This window comes from Lepidochelys olivacea (assembly GCF_965140295.1).
Source record: "Lepidochelys olivacea isolate rLepOli2 genome assembly, chromosome: 5".
Taxonomy (NCBI): Eukaryota; Metazoa; Chordata; order Testudines; family Cheloniidae; genus Lepidochelys; species Lepidochelys olivacea.
In genome coordinates, this window is record NC_140415.1 from 122790887 (window position 1) to 122809870 (window position 18984).

The following is an 18984-nucleotide window of genomic DNA, read 5'->3' on the forward strand; positions in this document are numbered from 1 at the left end:
CTTGGGCGAGATTCTCTATTGCCCTGCATCTTGTATAGTCAATTACACCAGTGCAAAGCAGAATGTGTGTACACACTTTTTGCACTCACTCTGCACTGATGTAATGACTACAGGAGGTGCAAGGCAATGGAGAATCTGGCCCAGGTGTTTAAGGGAAACCATGTATGTACAACAAAGGGCAGAATTTAGCCCTGTGAAAGCAAAGGAAAACGGCACCTACCTGTGGATGTTGTCTTCAAGCCTTTTCACTTTGAGCTCATCCTCTTCTGACTGCCTCCTTCTGGCTTCTTCTTCTTCTGCTGAGCCAGCGGGAATACCCTGCAGCAGCCATTTTTCTCGAAGTGCTTTTGACTGCAAGGAAAAAAAGAGAAGGGTCGAAAGGAGGAAAAAACTGTATTCCCTGAGTGGGAGGAGAAGCCAAATCTGCTTTTAAATATTTGATAGCCCTCACTGAATCACTAATTAGCACTTTAAATATTATACACATCATACACACTAGCTAATCCTTGAGGGGTTTATCCAGATGTCAGGTCAGCCAGAAGTCAGAGTGTCAGTTTTACAGTATATACCATATCTGCCACTGATTTGTTAATCTGAAGTTATTTTTAATTACTAATGAAAACTGAATTTCCAACCACTCAGACTAACCACTCCTAGAAGAAGTGAAATCCCAGCCCGGATATAGGCCATCTTATGAGCCATAATGCAAGGGCTCGGCAGGATAGCCACAAAAAATACTTATAGAATCAAAAGCAAAGAGCGATGCTCTGACAAAAAGCAGTGGGATCGAAACATAACATGCTTTAGAAAAGTTAAGATGATTAAGGCCATAGACGTTCACTGTGATTTTTTAAAATATATTTACCAAAAACAGTGCCTATGGAAATGCTCACAACCTCCTAGCCAGACCAAGGCAAAAAAAAAAAATCTTACATCAGTATACGCTAGTTGAACGGCAGCTGGGTAACGGACATCACCCCGGGACTGTGGTAACAAGGGGCAGTAGCACACACTCAATAAGATGGTACATTGGATTCTCACCATATTTTCCATATATTTTCCCCTCAGCCTACCAGCATTAGTACAGTCTCATCTGGAGTGAGCTCCTACCTGGTAGCTGTCATCCAATGAGACACAGTGGTGAAGATCTACTGGGGATAAGATACACTTAGAGGGTCAGTACGCCTAAAGCACACCAGCCCATGCCTTCTGGGGGGAGGGACAGCTCAGTGGTTTGAGCTTTGGCCTGCTAAATGCAGGGTTGTGAGTTCAATCCTTGAGGGGGCCATTTGGGATCTGGGGCAAAAATTGGGGATTGGTCCTGCTTTGAGCAGGGGGTTGGACTAGATGACCTCCTGAGGTCCCTTCCAACCATGGTATTCTATGATTCTATGATTCTCACTAACCCCTCCCTCCTGATATACATGTTGTATAAGAGGATAGAGAAGATGGAATGCTAGACAACACCACCTTTAAGGAATGAAGGCTACTTGTCCAATGCCAGCCTCTGGGAAAGAAAATGGAACAAGGAGGAAATGGAGCTGCCATGTTTACTGTTGCTACAGTCAGCAGGTGAGTCAACAAGACATCAAGATCAGTGGTCTCAGAGACGGCGTACAGATCTCACTTCATCAGCATGGTCACTCAGGATAGGGTTTTCAAAAGCACCTAAGTGATTTAGGAGCACACATAGAATCATAGAATATCAGGGTTGGAAGGGACCCCAGAAGGTCATCTAGTCCAACCCCCTGCTCGAAGCAGGACCAATTCCTAGTTAAATCATCCCAGCCAGGGCTTTGTCAAGCCTGACCTTAAAAACCTCTAAGGAAGGAGATTCTACCACCTCCCTAGGTAACGCATTCCAGTGTTTCACCACCCTCTTAGTGAAAAAGTTTTTCCTAATATCCAATCTAAACCTCCCCCACTGCAACTTGAGACCATTACTCCTCGTTCTGTCATCTGCTACCATTGAGAACAGTCTAGAGCCATCCTCTTTGGAACCCCCTTTCAGGTAGTTGAAAGCAGCTATCAAATCCCCCCTCATTCTTCTCTTCTGCAGGCTAAACAATCCCAGCTCCCTCAGCCTCTCCTCATAAGTCATGTGTTCTAGACCCCTAATCATTTTTGTTGCCCTTCGCTGGACTCTCTCCAATTTCTCCACATCCTTCTTGTAGTGTGGGGCCCAAAACTGGACACAGTACTCCAGATGAGGCCTCACCAATGTCGAATAGAGGGGAACGATCACGTCCCTCGATCTGCTCGCTATGCCCCTACTTATACTTCCCAAAATGCCATTGGCCTTCTTGGCAACAAGGGCACACTGCTGACTCATATCCAGCTTCTCATCCACTGTCACCCCTAGGTCCTTTTCCACAGAACTGTTGCCTAGCCATTCGGCCCCTAGTCTGTAGCGGTGCATTGGATTCTTCCGTCCTAAGTGCAGGACCCTGCACTTATCCTTATTGAACCTCATCAGATTTCTTTTGGCCCAATCCTCCAATTTGTCTAGGTCCCTCTGTATCCTATCCCTCCCCTCCAGCGTATCTACCACTCCTCCCAGTTTAGTATCATCCCGTGACTATCAAAGGAACTTGTGCTCCGAAGCCACTTCAGTGTTTTTTCACGGCGCACTCCCCGTTAGTACCCGGCCTGAGCCGGGGAAGCTAATGATCCAGCCAGCAGACCAAATTCAGTGCAGAATCCTGGTCAAGTGACATCCGTGGCATGCTGCACATATACTAAGAAGAAGTGCTTTTAAAAATCCCACCCTTAATCTTCATCCATTGCCAATGGGAGATCATTTACCAAACCCACCAGTGCAGTTCCTATTCCATACCCAGGTCTGTACCCAAACTGACAAGGACCAAAAAGATCTGAGGCATCTCACTTCTCAGAGTCATCTAGCAGCCTTAGACTCATAGACTTATAGACTTTAAGGCCAGAAGGGACCACCATGATCATCTAGTCTGAACTTCCTGTACAACACAAGCTACAGAATCTCACCCACCCACTCCTGTAATAGGCCCAGAACATCTGGCTGAGTTATGGAAAGCCTCAAATCTTCATATAAATACTTCAAGTTACAGAGAATCCACCATTTACTCTAACTCAAGCCAGCAAGTGACAGGTGCCCCACTCTGAAGAGGAAGGAGAAACCCCCCAAGGTCTATGCCAATCTGATCTTGGAGAATATTCCTTACCGTCCCCAAATATGGTGATGTCGGCAAGACCCACCAGCCAGACACCTGGAAAGAATTCTCTGTAGAAACTCAGATCTCTCCTCATCTATTGTCCCATCTCCAGCCATTGGAGATATTTGCTAAAGTCACAGATGGGCCATATGTCATTGTAGGCAGTCTCATCACATCATCCTCTCTGTAAACTTATCGAGTTCAGTCTTGAAACACATGGTTTTTTGCCCTCACTTGGAAGGCTGTTCCACAACTTCATTCGTCTGATGGTTAGAAACCTTCATCTAATTTCAAGCCTAAACTAGTTGATGGCCACTTTATATCCCTTTGTTATTGTGCCCACCTTTTCTGCTTCAAACAGATTAGATACAAGACGATAGTTAGCCAGATTGTCAGTATCAAGTGATGGTTTCTTTAGCAAAGGCTACACAAGAGCCTGGCCACCTGCACTGCCTGAGGGCCAAACTGCCCTAACCCGCAGTGAGCTGCACTTACTCCGCAGATTGCGCAGCAGAAGTCAATGGGATGATTTGAGTGGGAAAGTACTACTCAGCATGCGTAAAGGTATCATACTGCAGCCCGAAGGGCTGTGTTCACAATCTCCACCAGAAATAAACCCAGATTTTTCCAGTGCCATTCACTAGCTAGGAGGATAGGAGTCCAAAGGGCAGGCTGCAGAATGAAGCATCCCTGGCTCATTTTGTGAGCCTCACTGGCCTGAACCCACCCAGAAGAGACTTAGTGTTGTCCACTCCAAGTCCCACCCTGCATCTGATTTTATCCACAATGTAACCAGCAATTTCCTCACAAGGGCAGAGGTTTGTATCAGTCACCCAGTGAAAGCAGCTTGGATCGCTCAGCTGTCTACCCCTTGAAATCACCTGAACAAATGGAGGAGGTGAAGAATCTCTCTTGCCCCTGCACAGCCACAGCATAAACATTCAAAACCCCTTAATTTTGTAATTGGTCAACTTCCACTGCGGGCATTCCAGCTCTCTTGCTTCATTTGTACTGGTCATCTCTGACCACAGATAACCTGTGTGGGTGAAGTCAGACAAGATGGTGATTATTAATGACCAAAGATTATTTCTGCATCCTGCCAAATACTCCAGTGTGGTTTGCCAGAGAAACATATTCTATGACTTTTGGAAAAACTTCATGACCCAGGCCTAATTTCAGATCTGAGCCCATTCACCTGGTCTAGAAAGTGACCAGGTCTGTGAGTTTATCCCCTCCGCAGTCTACAAAGTGAAGCTGTTAAAGGAAATTGACCGTTCAAATAGGTGTAAATTCAAAGGCTGCCCCAAACCTGTGGCATCAGGCTTTTTAATGAAGTGCTGAGGTCTCTAGGTGTTATAGAACCAGATTTGTGCAAACGCAGTATAAAAATAAACAAACATCTTTTTGGCAGTAAAGAGAAAGATCATTAATTTTGTTTGTGGACAGACAGACAGACACACTTGCACACACAACCTGTGCATAAGCTATTTGATATCACTGGGTGATCTATTTCATATCAGAGGAGCAGATTTTCATGTGATAGCATGCACAGAAGTAATGTAAAATGAAAAGGCAAATGAGACTTTATGAACAACCCCAACTCCCATTAGCTGCATTGGGCTGTGGATCAGGCCCCTTACATCTTAAAAAATAACCTCTCCCATTCACAGAACAGAGGATTTCCAATACTGTAGATGGGGTGTCAGCTACAACTGAATGTCATGAGTTTTGCCATTGACTTGAATTGTTCTCCAGGCCACTAATCTACCTTCTAGTTGTGCCTTCCTCCAACAATGATCAATACTTTATGCTTCAGAAGAAAGCAAAATCATTGGCTCAGTTGTGCCATGTTATACATTGAGAGTGAGTGAGTGGGGGTTATTTTTTCCTAAACCTGGTGGTAAATCATTCTGGTCCTGATTTAGCAAAGCATTTAAGGACACGAGGTACAGGCTTAACTGCTTTACTAAATTGCCCTCAGGTATGAGATTGTATTAAATACGCCTAACTAGCTATTAATAGACATATAATTATCTAGTCCTTAAAAAAAAAATCCAGCTTCCAATGAGCAATGAGTTCCACAGGTTGGCTGTGCTTGAGACAATTAGCATGTCTTTGCACTAGTTCTCGGTGTACTGTCTTTTAATTTCATTCCTCTTACAAGCTGTGGGGAGAACTAGGGCTCGAACCAAGACAGGACTCCCGATTGCTGTGCTCTAAGTGACGGGCCATTGTGCTGTGATACTCTGTTCCGCTTGTCACGTTATTTAAAACCAGCGTCATCTTTTACAGCAATGCATAATTCCTAAAACCAGGCACAGGTGCACACAGATTAATTATAATGGAATGATCGAGTGGTTCTTAACCAGGGGTACATACACCCATGGGGGGTACGCAGAGGTCTTCCAGGGGGCACTCAACTCATTTAGAGCAGTGTTACTCAACCTGGGGGTTGCAGCCCCGGGGGGGGGGGTCACGGGATGGGTTTAGGGGGATTGCAAGTGCAGGGCCGGCATTAGGGGGTGGCAAGCGGGTCAACTGCCCAGGGCCCCACACCACAGGACCCCCGTGAAGCTCAGTTACATGCTTTAGCCCTGCCGCCTGGGGCTCAGGCTTCAGACAAGGCTCACAAGTGAAAAACAGGCTCAAGTATCAGACTGACCTGTAAGTACAATATTTATATTCCAGTTGATTTATTTTGTAATTATATGGTAAAAATGAGAAATAAGCAATTTCTCAGTAATAGCGTGCTGTGATACTCATGTATTTTTATGTTTGATTTTGTAAGCACGTAGTTGTTAAGTGAGGTGAAACTTGGGCTATGCAAGACAAAGCAGACTCCTGAAAGGGGTACAGTAGTCTGGGAAAGGTTGAGAACCAGCATGGTAGAGGTGGGGTTGCCAGTTTTGGTTGGATGTATCCCTGGAGGTTTCATCACATCAACCCTCGGTAGAAGAATGACTGCTTCGGCGTTAGGGAGGAGCTTACATACTTTAAAAGAGGTGAGATTTTTGACAGGGTTTGGTTCATCTTGTTTCCAGAGCCTGGGGCCAAACCCTGGGGCCCACCCCAGGGCTAAATGCAGATTATAGCTGCGAGTCAATGGCGTGGAGGGAGAGGCATCAACAGGGAAGACTCACGGTGGAGGACGCAGTACTCCCTGTACACTCGTCTCCACGGTTCTCTTTTGGTGCAGGCTGCAGGCTGGATTTCTCTCCTGTGGGGCTGACCAGGGCAGGTCTGTCCACTAGTCAGAAACTGTGCATGAAGGAAGCATCTTCCCCATGCTCTGTGGCTCACAACCCAGCTGCGTCAGCACTCCAGATAGTTGTGGCTGAGATTCTGGCTCTCAGTCCGGGACTCCTTTTGTGGGCTTTGCTCCGTTCCTCCAGTGTTCGTCAATGGGATACATTAAACCTGTCCTGGATACAGTGCAATAGAATAAAGACTGTCCGTTTTCTAAGACATTTCCCAAGAGATCTAGTTAGCCTATTAGCGAATGGCAACAAGGACTGCTACTTAGTAGAGGCTGTAATAGCCCAAACTCTGCATAATAGGGATGTGTTGCTACAGGGCAGGCAGTTAAAAGGTGCTTAATCAAATGCTGAATAGCCATAAAAGTTTAAGATCCCCTCCATTAATAGAGAAGTGGCCAGTCACAGATTACGGCCCTGACTCAGCAAAGGACATGATTAAAGTTAAGCATGTTCTTAAATCCCACGGAGATTTACGCATGTGCTTAAGTGCTTTGCTGAATCAGGGCCTAAAAGAAGCAGTAAAGTGAAAAGGTGAGATTATTTGGATTCAACATAATATTTAATTTTAAGCCTCTTTTAATTAAAAATTAACCAGGACAGCTGCTAGCGGAGAGAGTAGGTATTTGGATGTTTCTATTGATAGGACTCTATTGTAATATGATTCTCTACAGCAGTTTGGTTTTTGACACATTTGATGAAAGCCAGTAATTTTAAAATCTCTGTAATCAATTTGCTATTTTATGTTAATCCTTTAAAAATACTTCTTGCTTTGCTATTAAAAAAAGGCAGGGAGGAAAAATGGTAGTATCCCCCATTTTCTTGCCTTTTCTTTCCTCATTCTAGTTTTTATAGCAAAGTAAAACAAAATGTATTTTTAAAAGTAATAATCGGTGAGATTTTCAAAAGCTCCTTAGTGATTTAGGAGCACAAGTCCTGAAGTTAACAGTCCTTGTGCATCTATGTCACATATATGCTTTTGAAAATTCTAGCCAATAATGTTAGAGAAATATCAGTGGATCACTGAGAACTTTAGCATGACAGGTTTGCCCAAGCTCATTACCCAGCTGAGCCTGTTGTCATTATTCAAAGTATAATCAGTTTTCGGTTCGTACAGCATTACTAATGATAATCTTCAACCAAAACTGTCACAGACAATAACTGCCTTTGTTGGTGGTGTTTTGCAGATTCTTCCTGAAGAATTGCATCAGCTGTTCATAGAGCTTCCTTGGCTGGTATTTCAGTTTTCTATTCAACCCAGGGAGTAATGCTGGCCATGTTAATGTCTCACTTGGTTGAATCAGAGCCAGAAACAGTAGTACAAACTATGGACATGCAAAAGTAGTAAACCAGGTTCACAATGATTACATGTGCCGAGAAATGAAGTGGGGCCTACAGGTCATGGGCTAACACCTGGATGGTGCTGATCACTCTGACCCCATTCCAGTAAAGCATGTAAAACTGTGCTTAACTTTAAGCATGTGAGTAGTCTCACTGACAATGTTAAACATGGGCGTAAGCGATTTGCTCAGCACTTTGCAGTCTGGAATGAGCTCCCAATGGGGACCACAATGTTCTTCAGTCCAGATTATGGCTGTCCTCATTTTTAATACAGGAGTCTGGTCCACTGCAGGATGGAATATGTAGCCTCCATGGGCCACAACTCTATTTTAAAAGACAGAGATGGGCTGAAATCAAAACTCCAAATACGAAGACTCCTACAGTTGGGAGACGTTGAGATCCAGCACCTAACTTTGAGAAACAGGCCACACTCTAAAGATAATAGGCAGCTACAACCTAGTCCATTTAAAGTCAAATAGATATGGATCCAAAGTTCCTAATGCAGCCCTGAATAGAGCACAATTTGGTCCCTGCTGAAGTAAAGCACTTACTTAATAATTGCTCCGGATTTACTGTCAGCTGAATCCCACTGGTTTTTCCACGTGCACTTACTGAATCTCTATGCTGAAGCCTGAAGAGGAAAAAGTCAATCCCTTCAGGGTAACGATGTATTTTAAGCCACTCATGATATTTTAATGGCATGTTTCTTCTGTTTATGTGACATGCTTAAGCTACAACTCACATTGATTCGCCCCCTCCCCCAAACTAAAGCTGCCTCTTGGAAACTGTAAATGGAACGAATGTGGAACTTGTAATTGGAAACTGTAACTGTGACTTCGTTAGGACACATTTAGGGACAGGAATGTCATGACGTGTTAGAAATCCTCCTGCCTTGGTAAGACCGTCACCACATTTTGTTTCAAGGGCGAGAGGTGGGGGCTGAGATGCAGTTGGATTGTAATACTGGGATTTCGTTTCACATAGAGAACAAAAAGGATACAGATTCAAGGGAACTAGCTACAGTTACTTAATATCACATGGGGAATCCAGAATAGGATGCTCTGGGAAGTGAAAAAATGGAAACATTTTTCAAAATATGGGTAACCTGCCATGCTTGAGAATATCTGAAAGTATATTATTTATATACATGCACACATCATGCATCTGATGAAGTGAGCTGTAGCTCACGAAAGCTTATGCTCAAATAAATTTGTTAGTCTCTAAGGTGTTTTATGTTAGTATAGCTTATTTCTGTACAGGAAGGGAGTAAGCTACCCTGGTATACGTCACCTTTATACGGATATAACTACACCCACACTATGGGTTGTACCGATATCATTATCTTTTAATAAAAATAGTATAACTGAAATAGTTACACCAGTACAAAAATAATTGTGTATAGACTAGGCCCTCTTGTTGACTCTAGTGCACTGCCTTACTCAGGATTAGATCATTCAATGGAAATCAAATCATCCCAGTGGAAATACTCCCATTGGCTTTAATGGGAGGAAAATCAGATCCTCAGTGTTCCAGTTTAGTACAGTTCTCCTTAGTGAGCGGATTTTACCATGCACAATTCAGTCCTCTTACACATGCTTTGGTAGAATAAAGGGAAATAAATTCAATCTTCTTTATAATGTACAAGGAAGGGGAACAACTTACATTGGGTGCTAATAGGCAGATGGGAGAGAGGATGGAAATCGGTATTACAAAGAATCAAACCCCAACAGATACTGTGTCTGCAATAAACACAGAGCCATGGGGCAAGGCCTAATTTAATCATGTTTATTGTAGTCTCAAGGTTTGGCATGTAGGACACTAATTCCTTCAGGGGTTTCAAGTTGTTTATTATTTGTCCTATAAAGGAGCCATTGTGCGACCCCATGAATGCACATACTGTAATTAAAGCCACTTTGAAAATAATATACCTTTGCTTACCATGCTCTGTTTGATTTTAATGCTATATTAAATGTTCATTTAATTAATGTTATTTATTTTGACAGCATTTTCAAGTGCTGTTATACCCTTGAAAGCGACCCTGTAAAAATGTCACAGTTGGGTTCCATGTGCATTGCATTTCAGTGATCTCATCTCAAATTTGTTGAACTAGGACCTGATTCTGCAGCTATTACTCAAGCAGAGTAGTACATAGTCACATATGCAGTCCCAGTCGAGCCAATGGCACAGCTTCAGGGCCAGATTTTTACATCTTTACTCTTTAAGATAAAATGTCGGTTTTCGTCTTTATTTTAAATTTGGTTAGTGCTACAACATTTTAATTCTGTTTCTTCAATCTGGTTTTGATTTTTGAAAATAAGTTAGAAACACTCTCTTGCTAAGGTCAGCTATATTTGATGCTCACCATTCCTCTGGCTGCCAAAGATATTTCCAAGGAAACTGATAGTCTCAGGAGATCAAATAAAGGTCAAAAGGTGACCCCAGAAAGCCTCCTCCACTAAAATGTTATGTTTGCTCTTGAGAAAAAAGTAATGAAAATGGATCAATACATACCATCGATGTTCTTTCAAAATACAACTAATGGGACATATGCATCCCCGGTGCAACTCTACTGAAGTCAAGGGCATGACAACAGGGTTCGCTTTAGCCTGGAATATTTCTCAGTGACGAACAGCATTTGAGACCTGAAACTCGTTGGATATACTACTATCAATATTATGCCAGACTCGAAAATTCTGATAAGAGTTGTTTTACACTGCAAAACAACCATTTCATCCTATACAAACATCAAACTTAAAGGGATGGTATCAAGGCTTTCACCCCTGAAGTTTACTTAAATTAATAAAAAGTTCCATGTCACATGTAATTTAACATATCAATCATCCCTTCTACTCAGCTGAGGGCCATAACACAACAAACAAAAAAGGTCTTCTCTGCTCTTCTCAACAATAAATCCAGAGTCTCTCTCTTCAGAATCATGGGTGTGCTCCATGGGAATATGGTCTCACATTGTGTTATCCATCTGCCCTGCCGCTCCAGTCTCATGAGCAGGCAGAATACAGAGATGTAGAAGAAATCCCATTTCCAGCTGAACACAGGATTCTTGAATATTTCAGGCTCCTGCGCGCCCGAGGACAGAGTAGACAGGCACACAGGAAAGAAAACTGCACTGTGTGAACAGGTACACCTCCAGTCCAACAACCAGTTGGTGCACCATTTTAGGCCTGTCAGCTTTAATCTCTACAAACATTTCCTGAAAGTTTCATTGTGGATCCCTTTAAACACACATCTACTGACTGTATGTCTCTCTGGGTTAAGTTAACTTTTAGGGTAATATTTTAAATAAATGAAGCCTTAGGACTGCATCCACATTTCTGTTTGTGTCCACTTTCACATCACCCCACACAAAGAGGGCACTGGTATATTCTAAACACCCATCTGAGCATGCAGTTATGCTAACTGCACCTAATTTGAGCGTCTACTGCTGCTCCTGGAGCTCTGAGCTCATTTTCAAAGCTGGGCATACACTGCCAGTCTGGTTTTCCAGAAGCATGAGCTCAAATGAAAAAAAAAAACAAAAAAACAGTTTGCTTTAGCCATTCTCATGGGCCTTTTAGGTTCAATGCTCAAGGCCCTGGGGTTTACTCACACGAATGTCTGCAGAAAGCAAATGTTCCGCAAATGAACTCAAGTACCTGTTTTGCAGGGGTATATTTTTTTATGGGACAGGGACAGTGCTGGAGACAGTGTCCCCAAACTCCATTTATAATCCTGACACAAAGGCAATTAAACAAACCTTATTTAATGAAGGATATGTCTGCAACTGTCCCAACTATGGCCAGGCACACAGATGAGATGGGACACTGCTTGACACAGCATGGGAAGAGGATTCCCAAATCTCTTTGCCAGTGCCCTGCCACAAAGACAACTAAGTCAGAAAAGGATCTGACCTCAAAAAATTGTAACTGTTCTCTCTCTCACACACACAGTTAATATGATGAGAAAAAATTAGCTTTAGACTCTATATCCAACCAATAAATATTTGTGATCTAGTTTTTCTCAGAATGCTGCTTCTGGGAAGTCCCATGTAGACCAGAGAGGACAAGACTTTGCATTTAACAAAAAACAAAACAAAACGCCAATCATGGAGTAGCAAAACTGAAACCTCATGCAACACTTTGACAGTATAGCCCTTCCACTGAATAAAGTGAATGCAATTGTATCAGGACACCAGTATAATATGATGTATTAAGGATAATCAGGACCATTCAGATTTGTCCTTTGTATTTCAGAAATCACCACCAAACATAAATATTCTGGAACTGCTGATGGCCAAGAAAGAACAGAACCCAGCTCTGTTCTTGGCGGCTACGTGGGCTTTACAGCACCGACAGCCATAGCATTTGTGTCAGTCAGCTAGGCAGATGAGACTCAGAAGACACATTGGGAGTATCAGAACCTGCTTGTGCATGTGAGCAGAACAAGCATCTGCTTAGGGGGGCAAAACTTAGGTGGCAGCAAAAAAAACTCACCTATCACAAAAATAAAATAAATCTGGAATTCCTCCCATCTCCTTCCCACGCAGCACCAGCGGGTGCTCTGAATCGCATGTTTTACATTTCTCTCCCACTAGCCCTGCCCCAGCTGATGCCGTTTACACAGTAGCCAGCCATCCCTGTGCTGAGCAGCTAACTGGTTCTCAGCTCCAGCAGAGTGCTGATCAGTGCTAATACTGGCATTGCAGGGCTATTAACTCCTCCCCCAGCCTCCCAGGGGGAGAGGATGGATGGTTTCTCTGGATGCAGCGTGAGTAGGTGCTTTGGTGATAGATACCATTAAATATTCCTTGATAAATCTGCACATGCAAAGAGGATTTGTGGACATACACTGGATGCAGCAAGCCAACTGTATCTGTGCAAGCAGATACACAGGCTGCTTTTGAACATTTGGTCCTTGACACTATTTTACTTGTTTCGCGAGTGAACAGGCTAGCCTGGCTGTGCTCCAGAAATCACCTGGTGTGGCTCAGACTTCAGAGTTATTTTACCATCTGCTGTTTTCATGTGAAATTTGAGTGTTTGAGGAGACTTGTAAAAGAGGAGCTGGGTGGTCATTTGCAAAGGGAGCAGAACTCGAACTTCCTCTAACAAATAGTTCATGTGGACTGGCATAACATGAATGACCCACTCCAGTACAGTCAGGCACTGAGTTTCGCGATGCTAGTGTGATCTGGGACACAATTATTTGTGTCACACAAAATCTCTGCTGCAGTATATTAACTACCATGTAACATGCTTATTCTCTTCTAAAGCGAGCATTAAATCAGCCTTGTCCTGATTAGGAAATGAAGTTATGTTTGAAAACACATTAGTTCACATGATTTTAATCACAACTGTGCATCTAGTGTAGACTGTTTAACACCTTGACAACATATTACAGTCAAACCTGCCTTAGGGACCATCTTGGAAGAGAGACCACCTGTCACAAGCGACTACTTGCAGAGGCCACGGAACACCACCGCTCTCTGGTGTGCAAAGAAAGACCACCTCTTACAAGCGACCACTTTTGCTAACTCCCATGAGTGGTCACTCTTGGCAGGTTTTACTGTAGCTAGTGGAAGGCATAGTCAACCTTAGACTCCCACTTACAATCAGTACAGACCAGCTGACACATGTTTAAAGCTGTGTAAATAGAGTTAATCAAAGATTTTCAAATTATTGATTAACTTTTTAAAAATGTTTTTCAACCAATTTACAGAGTGGTTGAATTTTTTTAAAACAAAGATGACAAAGTTATGGCAAAAAATGTTTTACTTTTTCCAACCAGCTGTAGAGTTAAACAGTGCCTATACTAAGTGCAAAATTGTGATTAAAATTACATTAGCTAACATGCTTTCAAATACGACCTAATTCCAAAATTTTAGGCTTGGTCTACACACAGATTTTGTACCAGTTTAGCTATTCCAGTTAGAGCTATTCCAGTTAGAGCTAGTCCAGCTAGTCCGATTTAAAAACCGGAATAGTTATACTAGTCCAACCATTAGTTTGGAAGCAGTTATACTGGTGTAATGGTGCCTTTTACAGGTATCCCATATTTCCCTTCCTGTATGGGAATCAGCTATACCAGTATAAACACATTTCTATCAGTGTAATCCACAGTAGAGGGGTTGTGCTGCTGAAACTATACCGGTATTGTTAAGGTGGTGCAACTTTTGCATACGGGCAAGAGGCCTTAGTGTCTATTTTGGAAGCAGGGAGAGTGTTTGGGGAAAACAGACGTGCACGAAGCGGCCAGTATTTGTGATGTTGGTGCAGGTCTCATGTGCAAAAATAACTGTTTGAACATTACAAGCATCACCTGCTGTTGTTACAAGTAACACCTAGAATTACTATAACTGAAAGAGATTAGAGAAAAGTCTCCCTTTTTCTTGTCTGTTTGTTATTAGTTGGTGCATTTGACAGCCCTTCAATTAAGTAGTCAGTCAATCACTTATCCCTGTTTTGCCTTCTACGCAGCAAGAGGGGAGAAAGAAATAATTTAAGTAACCGGGAAACGTAACTATAAATATTACAAAAATTGGCAGGGAGACTAAGGAGTAAGAACAGAATCTTAAATTATTTGTCATTTTCTTAATATTGACTAGAGTCTGACTACTGAACAGATAACAGAAAGGGCCCTTTCTTATCCCAGCTCAATTTAGTAGACCTATAGGTTCAAATCAGCCTTAACAACCATACCTACACACAACCTGATTTGCATATACGCCCAGTAACCACATCTGAGAAGTCTGGTGGTTGGCTATCTACGTGATCTACACATTTAACTGCAGTTTGCACACACAAATCTGAGGTTTTGCTCATGCAAACACATGGGTGAAACAATTGTAGCTGTCTTTCTAGTGGCTGGGTTGGGGCCACTTTGAAAATGTGTCAGTTACTTTGCAGTCTCACAGTACATTTCCCATGGACAGCTCATTCATTCGGGTGACTGCCAGTGTAAATATTTTTGCATCACAGCTAAATTGCTCATGTCTCATAGTTAAATATCATGTTGCTTTCTAAAATATGTAAACTGAGTGGACAATTATGATTTCCATGCAAAGAGGAGAAGAACCCCAGCCTCTTCAATCTAGTTGACTTATTTTAGATTATGAAAAACCAGAAAGGAAGAGCTAATATAAAATCTCCATGAGACAAGCAGAGTTTGTATCTCGCTCATTGAGATCATTCATCCAACCCAAAGGCCTGCTCTAACTAGGGCATTACTTAACTATTATGTGGACTACATGTAATGGAATCATAGCTACACCACAGCGATAGGTTTTTTAACATTTACATCAGCGCTTAACACTGCAGATTTTAAGTAAATCTGGCTGAAAAATGTGACCTGACAGCTCTGTATAAATTTTTTAAAGTTAAAAAAAAAGTTTGAATGAAATAAAAATTGTTGTACTGAAATCTAATTTTCAGACAGGTTTTCAGTGTCTAATTTTCAGCTTGTCTCATGGGGATGGGGCAAAGTTGGCCTACACTGTCATGCTGATGTATAGCAAGATGATGACAACATGTCAATCCCACTTATTCAGAGATGTAATTTTTTTAAAATGGTGGTTAAGTCATTTCAGAAGAACTAATTATGGGCAAACCCTGAAAGTTTGGATTCAATCAGGATGAGCACAGAAAAGTTCAAATGCTAGATCTTTAGCTGGTTTAAGTTGACAGAGATCCACTGAATTCCATTAAGCAATGCTGATTTACACCAGCTGATGATCTGGCTCCTGTCAGATGTTTATCCAAATCTTAGCTGAAGTAGCCGAAGCGGAGACGGTCTTGACCCCAAATCCCAGAGGTAAATGCCACTGTTTTTTGGTAATTCCAGATCTGGAACAGTCCTATCTCTAGCCTCACCCTCTTTACTTAGCACAATTGGAATGAAAACTTTACTGCAGCCTCCCTCACAAATTATTTGCATCTCTGCTTCCACTGTGAGCCAAAAGTTTGTTTATTTTTTTAACCCAAATACTCATTCCATAGTCACTTCTGGAAAGAAAATGAGCCAAGGTTTCACAGGCAGGGAAAGGTCTTATTCTTTTTCTGGACCAGTTCACCATCCCTTATACAAAACTGCATGAGCTTTTAGGAGAGTCAATAGTCTCCATTATACAAGGACAATTTCTGGGAAGAAGTGTAGAATGTTCAAGCTTCTGGATGCCCCGATTTATCACGCTCCCACTCCCGCTGCAGCCCAAGAGTTAATGTCTGTAATTCTCTTGTGAATAATTATACTCACTGTTTAAAAAAAGCTAAATCTGGGTCACATGGACTCTTTCTAAAGCAAATATCAGGTCAGTGGGAGAGGGAGATCATGCCTAGGGGATGCTGAGTTCCCCTCAAGGATCTTTGGAAATATGCAAGACTCCTGCAACTGGTTTGGCACAATCCCTTTAAAAAGAAAAGTGCCAGAATAGCGGAGATAATGCTCGAATATAGATAGCACTCAAGTTTTTTAAGTGACAGTTTTGCCTGTGTTTTGAGAAGGACTTTGAGGCTTGTCTACACAGGCAAATTGACCAGCATAGCTATCCCAGAGTAACTATACCATGCATCCGATGAAGTGAGCTGTAGCTCACGAAAGCTCATGCTCAAATAAATTGGTTAGTCTCTAAGGTGCCACAAGTACTCCTTTTCTTTTTGCGAATACAGACTAACACGGCTGTTACTCTGAAATATACCATGATAGCTATTCCAGAATATCTCCCTTGTGTGGACACTATTTCAAAATAAAAGTGGTTTTATTCTAGAATCATTACTCTGCTTTGGAAGTAGATTAATTATTCTGGAATAAAAGTGATTTTACTCCAGAATAGAATGTCCACATAGGGGAGTTTTACTGGAATAGCTAAATTATACCAGAATAGCTATAGCAGAATAGTTATGCCAGTCAATTTCCTTGTGTAGGCAAGACCTGATAGTCTGTCAGAGAATGTATGAGGTCAGGTACTAAGGGCTTGTCTACACAGGGGAAACTGATCAACATAGTTAGTCTGGAATAGCTATTCTGGTATAATTTAGCTCTTAGAATGCCCCCGGCAGATATTCTATTCCAGCATAAAAGTGATATTATTCAAGAATACAGTCATTTCTGTTTCAGAATACTGTCCACACAGGGTGTTATTCTGGCATCGCTACAGCAAAATAGTTATTGTGGTCAATTTCCCTAGTGACAAAGCTCTGTCCTTGTCTCCCTAGGTTCCGTGTTTCCTGGTGGATTTCGCTAGTCTCAGAGGCTCACTGTGACCCTCCACATAACCCTTCTCTCTCTAGAGACAAGGGTCACAGTCTACTGAGCCATTTTCATCATAAGCCTGTGAGGGAGGTGAGGAGAAGCTATCCTCCCTTGCACAGTCTCTGTTGTCTCCCAGTCTCAGTGATTAATCGGCGGGGGGAGGGGGGGAGGAGGAAAGGAGGGAGTCCGGGCCCGCCCTCTACTCCAGCCCAGGGACCCTAATAATATCAGCTATGGTAGCTGACCTTTTAGAAACATGACACGTACAATTCCCTGGGCTACTTCTCCACAGCAGCCCCCACTTCCTCAAGCTCCACTTCACCCTTACCTCAGGGCCTCCTTCCTTGTGCCTGGTATGGTGCATACTGCTCAGTCTCTCCAACAGCACAACTTCCTCCCACAGCTCCTGACATCCACACGCACCTGACTAACTGGGAGGCTTTTAACTAGTTTCAGCCTGTCCCTGATTGGCTTCAGGTGTCCCAATCAACCTAGCGTTCTCCCTGCCTTCTGGAAAGTTCTTAATTGGCCCCAGGTGTCTTAATTGACCTGGAGCAGCTGCAATTTAACTTATCCCTGGTACCAGGGATTTGTTTAGCCTGGAGCTAATATATCCATCTCCCACTACTTTTCTATAGCCATCTGGCCTTGCCCCATCACACCCTGTGTAGACAAATCCTAAGATTTCACACCTCCAGGGCAGTTTTGAAACACTGGGCCAGGTTCTAAACTGATTTAAATTAGCAGAACTCCACTGACATCAAGGGTGTGGAGGGCCCCCCGGTACAGTGCTAGGATAACTGCTGCATGTCACCTCCTGCAGGAGCTTGCAGCATAGGTGGCAGGTGGCCAGGTCTAGACGGGGCTCAGCCCTCTCCCCCCAATCTCTCTCTGCCTCAGCAGCTTAGCTAGGGGTGGGCCACTGCCCGACAAATTAGCACCAGGCATAGTGCTTAAAGTGAGGCTATAGTGCGGGGATTTTGCAATCTGGTGCATGGAGTTCTCCTGCTCCCAATCTCAGCCTCTACTCTGCACCCCCTTGGACACAGGCTCTGCCACATGGGGCAGAACCCAGGACTGGGAGCAGGAGTCCATGTGCCAGGTCACAACACTACTCAAATTTGGCCCAGCTGCCCCTCCATGATGTCAGTGGGGAAAGGACTCCGCCGTTACACCCACTATCCGCAGCTCTGGTTATTGCCTCCCCACTAACAGAGCTGAGTTCTGACTTGCCAATGGCTGGAGGGGTGAGGGCTGGCCACAATCCGATGGGCTGTGGGAGCTGGGAGCCAATGGGAAGGCAGAAAGCAGGACCACATGGCATGGAGCTGAGCCCTGTCCTGCATGAGTGACGGAGAGGGAGCTGGGTCAATGAGTGACATTGTGACCTGGTTCACGGGCTCCCAGTCCCAGGTTCTGCTCCCTTCCCCATTGATACAGGCTCTGACGCCATCCCACCCAACTCTGGTTACTCCCTCCCCACTGGCAGAGGTGAGCCCTGTCCCCACCCCCAAACTGGAAGCCGGCCAGAACCTCAGTGGCTCTCAGCTCCCAAACAAACAATCGGCCAATGGGAAGGCAGTAACTAGAGGTGAGTGTCATGGACTGGAGCCGGCACCTGTGTTGATGGGGACGCGGAGCCAAGCACGGTGGTCTGGGGCAGTAGCAGCTTTACTAATGACCTGTCTTAATCTTTACTCTAAGCCCTGTGCCTGGTGCTCAGATTTGGGTGGGCCTGGGTGCTGACTGGGAGGGCTGTGGCCCACTCAGGCCCACCCACGGCTGCATCCCTGCTTAGCCCCTCTGAATATTTTCACAGCTGCCTATGTCTCTCAGCATACAGGGCATGCTAGGGGCACAAGGAAGCATCACCACCTAGCTTGGCAAGTCTTGAGGAGTGATGTAGGGGAGGCGATGAGAGGCAAAATGAGAGGGAACTGTTGCAGCCACACTTT

The 18984-nt window shown here is 43.5% G+C and overlaps 1 protein-coding gene across 4 annotated transcripts in view; it reads right to left on the minus strand.

The window, feature by feature from the left end:
- The window catches only part of PALM2AKAP2 (PALM2 and AKAP2 fusion), a 396876-nt gene that overhangs the window by 290093 nt on the left and 87799 nt on the right, over positions 1-18984 (minus strand). For all 4 annotated transcript variants that reach the window (XM_084628550.1, XM_084628549.1, XM_084628548.1 and 1 more), the window contains exon 3: positions 221-351. In XM_084628550.1, coding sequence (XP_084484676.1) covers positions 221-351 — 131 coding nt within the window. The remainder of the gene's footprint in view (positions 1-220; positions 352-18984) is intronic.